This window comes from Mustela lutreola, chromosome 4 (genome assembly GCF_030435805.1).
Source record: "Mustela lutreola isolate mMusLut2 chromosome 4, mMusLut2.pri, whole genome shotgun sequence".
NCBI lineage: Eukaryota > Metazoa > Chordata > Mammalia > Carnivora > Mustelidae > Mustela > Mustela lutreola.
In genome coordinates this window covers 39,206,444-39,212,711 of record NC_081293.1, presented here as the reverse complement: position 1 = coordinate 39,212,711, position 6,268 = coordinate 39,206,444, and the positions used below count along the sequence as shown (strand labels likewise).

The window sequence follows — 6,268 nt, the reverse complement described above, 5'->3', positions numbered from 1 at the left end:
CATACCTCAATCATAATAGTAACCATATAAATTCTTTGTTGATTTCTCTTTTTCTTGACTTTTTTTGGACATTCAATAAAGTGAGATTTAGTGGGACAACCAGCAAATTACGGGGCAAAGAATTCTAGGCTGGAATCCCAAAGTCCTGGGACTAGACACTAGCTTTGTCACTAATAGTCTGTGTGATTAGGGTAAATCACTTGGATGCCTCTGTGATTTTTTAAATCACTTGGATGCCTCTGTGATTTTACAAAAAATGGGTTGGACTGGGTTGTCTTCAAAGCATCTTTCAGATTTAAGCCCAAACATCTAATATTTTGGCATTTTCTGATTTTTATTTTTCTGTTCTTAAAATATTTTTGTAATAGGAGTATTCATATGTAATAGATGAACATTGGATTTATTATATGGTGTCTGAAAATTCTCAAACTTCTTTAGAGATAAAATTAATAGAAGTAATCAACTTTCCCATTATTAATTGAATACCTTACAATAGCAACAATTCTTCACTTTTGGAATTATGAACAATAAATTGGAACTAACACAAAATTTCACTAAAAATCGTCTTTCACAAAAATCCAACCTATTTTTATGAAAAATGAAGTGAAGTGAACATTTTAATTTCAGGGATTTGAGGACACTTTGTGCTGTTTCTTTAAAGTAATCAAGTCATCCAAGATGCATTTTTATTTTTTTTTGAAACTTTTTTTTTGAAGCTGGAGGGTCTGGTAAGCATGGAAAATTATCACTGTTTAACTGTCCTATCACCCTACATGTGGAGAGTCATGAAGTCTGCATGTAGTACATGCTTAAACTTGGCAATTGGTACGTGAAATCTTTTCCTTTTCCTTCACATCTTTGGTAATAATTCTGTAATGCTTGATGAGGATAAAAGCCAATGCCCTATGGACCTCAAGAGAGAAAGGTTTTTTGTTATTTTCAGAAGAGGAAGTGACTGGCTGAAGTCCAACAGAGATTTTATGGCCATTCTCACAGAAAGAATCTTGGCTTCCAAATTCTTTGATCTTCCTGTTGACCAATTGGATGAGGAGACTGTCCACCTGCCGTGGAAATTATAGTGAGAGGGTAATTATCTGGGGTAATTTGTTCCCTGAATGTGAATCAGTTTGTTGACACTTCCTTGTGCTGAGCACCTGTTCAAAACTTCCATTTAGGTTTCAGTTATTTATTTTTCTGTCCTCACTCTGGAGTTAAGAGAAAGGTTGGATATAAGGTTTCCTTCCCAATAGGTTCTTTTGGTACTCCAGTCAGGCTGTGTGATCGACCCACACACTGCTGCTCAGTGTTTGGTGATGGAGGTGTCTGTCTCCTCTTAGGTGTGCCTACAGCCTTAAGAATGTCTGGCTTATAATCTGTGTGGCAGAGTGGTCTGTGAGGGATGACTGGGGGATGTCAGGTGGTTAGAATCCTAGGGAGGCAATCAGTGGTAAGCGGAGAAACCTTACAGGGGGACATCCATGGGGCAAATCCAACACTGTCCCTTTTCAGCCTGCTTCAGCTTTTCAGTCTCACAATGGTCCCTGGAGTTAAACAGGAATCACCCACCAGACTATGTTGAGGAGCCAGTAAAGTTCCAGGAGAGAAAATAAAATCTCCAGATCTCCAACCTGACTGTACAAAAATAACATTCACTACTTTTGTCCCAAACAAATATGAAATAAGTTAAAACATATTGCATTTGTTATCTCCGGCAATGTGATGGGGTTGACCTGATACCTTGCTGCTGTGAAGACGCAGATGGAGTTCTGTCATTTGCATCAGCTTTGACCAGAATTTGTACTAAAACAGCCTATTGCTCTGAGTCAGAGAAATTTTATGCTCTTCTATTCAAAGAATAATTTTCACCCTACAAAGTGATGACATGACTCGATCATAGGTATTTAGTCATCTTGTATAAACCTTTTAACACTTCAGTGGCAAATATATTTATTGAAGTTTTTTTTTTTATTTTTTTATTTTTTTTAAAATTTTTTATTTTTTATAAACATATATTTTTTATAAACATATATTTTTATCCCCAGGTCTGTGAATCACCAGGTTTACACACTTCACAGCACTCACCAAATCACATACCCTCCCCAATGTCCATAATCCCACCCCCTTCTCCCCAACCCCCTCCCCCCGGCAACCCTCAGTTTGTTTTGTGAGATTAAGAGTCACTTATGGTTTGTCTCCCTCCCAATCCCATCTTGTTTCATTTATTCTTCTACCCATTTAAGCCTCCATGTTGCATCACCACTTCCTCATATCAGGGAGATCATATGATAGTTGTCTTTCTCTGCTTGACTTATTTCGCTAAGCATGATACGCTCTAGTTCCATCCACGTTGTTGCAAATGGCAAGATTTCATTTCTTTTGATGGCTGCATAGTATTCCATTGTGTATATATACCACATCTTCTTGATCCATTCATCTGTTGATGGACATCTTGTATAAACCTTTTAACACTTCAGTGGCAAATATATTTATTGAAGTTTGACAAAAAAAACCAAACAGAATTCTTAATTGAAAATGAGCATCTTCCTTAAATGAACCCTTTTAATGAATAGAGAGTTGAAAAGAAGGGAAAAGCAAATGTGGTACCATGCTGATTTCATCTTAAACAGAATATGCACTGTGCTGAGAATAGAAATCACTCTGCTTTTATTACTACTGGACTGTTTCTTACTATTATTTCAACAAACATATCTGGAGAACAAGAAGTGGTGCTCGGAGATGCATGAGGAAAATGCCTCAGTCTTAGAGGACCATACTGTGAAGTGATGTGCAATGGGTTCTAGGATAGAAGTCAGTACAGAATCCTGAGGGGTCACAAAGGAGAGAGATTTATCTTTATTTCTAGGGAAGGGATGTTAGAAAAGGTGAGAGATGATGATAGACCTGGTTCATGAGGAAGAGAGCATTTCTGGCTGAGGGAGCTGCAAGAACAAAGCCACAAAATCTGGCCAGCCGGGGGGGTTCCTGGGTGTGCTGGAGCTTGGGCTCTGAGGAGTGAGATGAGAGGGAAGATAATGTCTGGAGAGGAGGTGGATCGAAGATACCAGCTGGGGGCATTTGTTTTGTCAGCCCTGACTTTTAGAAAGGTTATTAAATGGAAAAATCAGAAAATACAGAGAAGCAAAGGCAAAGAAATGAAATCAAGTACAATTTATCCCCACTATTCAAATTCTGTACTGCCATTCACCTGTTGTTTTTTGCTCCAGGTGTATATACAAACATAAGATTTTTTTCTTAAACTCAAAATGAGATCCCTTTGTATACACTACTTTTAAGTTTTCTTTCTTTTTACTTTTGAAATTTTTTCTTTCTATTTTTATAAGCATCAGTAAAACCCTTCTAAAGCATCATTTTGATAGGTATAGAGCATTACGCTATATTAATACATCATAATATACTGACCTTTAAAAGTATAGTTGCTTTTGCATTTTCAGTATTATAAATATTTTCAGTATTATATTATAAATATAAGTATATATTATAAAGATAAATATATATAAATATAAATATATTATAAATATTTTCAGTATTATAAATAATGCTGTGATGACACCTTGAAGATGCTCTTAATTATTTCCTTAGGCTAAATTCCTAGAAGTGGAGGTTCTGGCTCATATTGAGTATGAATTTTAAAAGGCCTGCCTCTTGGCACCCATGCTATTGTTCGTCAAAATTAGGCTTTTCAAACTTTGCCAAATCATGGTTCATAAAGATTGGATTGTTGATTTAACTTGCATTTCTTTGAGGTTGAATGACACTTTATGAATTTAATTGGTCATTTATACTTACTTTTTATGAGCTAAATGTTCATGCCCTTTGCCTAATGTCCTATTGGCACATTTCTCTTCCTTTATAAATCCCAGTACATCTGTCTAATATTTCTCATGGCATGGTGTCAGGTATGAATCAAATGATAGCAGCCTGCTTTAGAATACCTCTCATTTCTCTCTTTAGCCTGGAAATCACATGAAGCTGTGGGTAGAGATTCACCTGATAGTCCTGGAAACCTCTCTCAGCCCAAGAACCATGAATAACCAGACACTAGTAACAGAATTTATCCTGCAGGGCTTTTCAGAGCACCCAGAATACCATGTGCTCTTATTCAGCTGTTTCCTCTCCCTCTACTCTGTGGCTCTCATAGGTAATATTCTCATCATTTTGGCCATCACCTTCAACCCTGGGCTTCATACCCCCATGTACTTTTTTCTCTTCAACTTGGCTACTATGGATATTATCTGCACCTCTTCCATCATGCCCAAAGCCCTGGAGGGTCTGCTGTCAAAGGACAGCTCCATCTCTTACGGGGGCTGCATGGCCCAGCTCTATTTCCTCACATGGTCTGCATCCTCTGAGCTGCTGCTCCTCACGGTCATGGCCTATGACCGGTACGCAGCCATCTGCCATCCTCTGCATTATAGCACCACAATGAGCAAGGCATTCTGCTGCAAGCTGGCTATAGGTGTATGGGTGCTCTGTGCCTTCAACACAGCCATCCATACGGGGCTGATGCTACGGTTAAATTTTTGTGGCCCCAATGTCATTACCCATTTTTTCTGTGAGGTCCCTCCTCTGCTGCTTCTCTCCTGTAGCTCCACCTATGTGAACAGCATCATGATTGTCCTGGCTGATGCATTTTATGGCATATTGAACTTCCTGATGACCATCGTGTCATACGGCTTTATCATCTCTAGCATCCTCAAGATGCGGACTGCAGAGGGGAAGAAGAAAGCCTTTTCCACCTGCTCCTCCCACCTCATTGTGGTGTGCATGTATTATACTGCTGTCTTCTATGCCTACATAAGCCCAGTCTCCAGCTATAGTGCAGAGAAGAGCAAGTTGGCTGGTGTACTGTATACTATGGTGAGCCCTACACTCAACCCCCTCATCTATACTTTGAGAAACAAGGAGGTCAAGGCAGCCCTCAGGAAGCTTTTTGCCTTCTCCAGAAATTAACTGCTGTCTTCTGAAGCTTTTGTTGGAGACTACATGTTGAAGTCCACAGTGGTTTCAGCGACTCTCCAGTGAATAAGGTTTTGGAAACTACCACTAATGACTCAGTGTGGTTACTAATAGATTCTCTAAAGACTTGAAGAGCCATTATTGTTATTCATCTTGCTTTCTTGTAATCTTGTAATTTTTATATTTTCTACATTTTGTAATGATTAAAAAAACATTTAAATGATCATTGAGTGATTAAAAACACATTACTCATTTGATAAAACAAAGCTCATTTGATCTGTATACTCAGAAAATTGAGTTTAAGTGGCGCCTGGGTGGCTCAGTCGTTAAGCGTCTGTGTTTGGCTCAGGTCATGATCCCAGGGTCCTGGGATTGATCCCCACATCGGGCTCCCTGATTGACAGGAAGCCTGCTTCTCCCTCTCTACTCCCCCCTGCTTGAATTCTCTCTCTGATGTCTCTCTCTGTCAAATAAATAAAAAAAATATTTTTCTAATTTTAATAAGTTTTAAATTAACATATAATGTATTATTAGCCCCAGGGGTATAGGTCTGTGAATGGCCAGGTTTACAAACTTCACCATAGTACATACCTTCCCCAATGTCCTTAACCCCACCACCCTGTCCCTACCCACCTCCCCCAAGTAACCCTCAGTTTGTTTTGTGAGATTGTCTCTTGTGGCTTGTCTTCCTCCCGATCCCATCTTGTTTCTTTTATTCTTTTCTTACCCACCAAACCCCACCACATTGTCTCTCAACTTCCTCATATCAGGGAGATAATATAATAAAATCTTAAAAAAAATCAATTTAAGAATATAGCAGTATCCATGATGGTGACTATAAAAAGAAAAGACATAAAGAGTGTTGCATTCCAAGGTGTGGTGTGGATGTACAAAAATGAATGCAATGTGGAAGGAGCCCTGCACTGGTTGGGGAGAAGATCTGGATTCGTATTCAGACTTTCAGAGCACTCAACTCACTTCAGCTGTAGTTTCCTTCTAAGTGTAATGAGGAAAATAAATAACCCAGAGGTGCTGTCAAGACCAAACAAGAGAACTGAAGACAATGCTGTCAAGTGCTGTCTAAGTGTAAGATTTTATTGTGGTGGGTTATTGCTGAGGGCAGGAGCAGCCCAGGAGGTCTGGGTGTCACAGCCCCTCACCCCTGCCTGCCTCAGGGTGATGTTTGTGGTGGCTAGCTGGAAAGGGTAGGTGGGGGTTAAGATGATCCAACCACACAGGAAGAGGCTGCAGGGATGACAGTGGATTCAGCTAAGACTCAGTGAGAAGCAGC

General features: G+C 39.3%; 1 protein-coding gene across 1 annotated transcript; it reads left to right on the top strand.

Annotated features, from left to right (window-relative positions):
- Nucleotides 1-3,984: 3,984 nt before the first annotated feature.
- On the top strand, nt 3,985-4,971 carry LOC131830308 (olfactory receptor 13A1-like). The gene has a single exon (XM_059172612.1). The coding sequence runs from the start codon at nt 3,985-3,987 to the stop codon at nt 4,969-4,971; it is 987 nt and encodes a 328-aa protein (XP_059028595.1).
- The last annotated feature ends 1,297 nt before the right edge of the window (nt 4,972-6,268 follow it).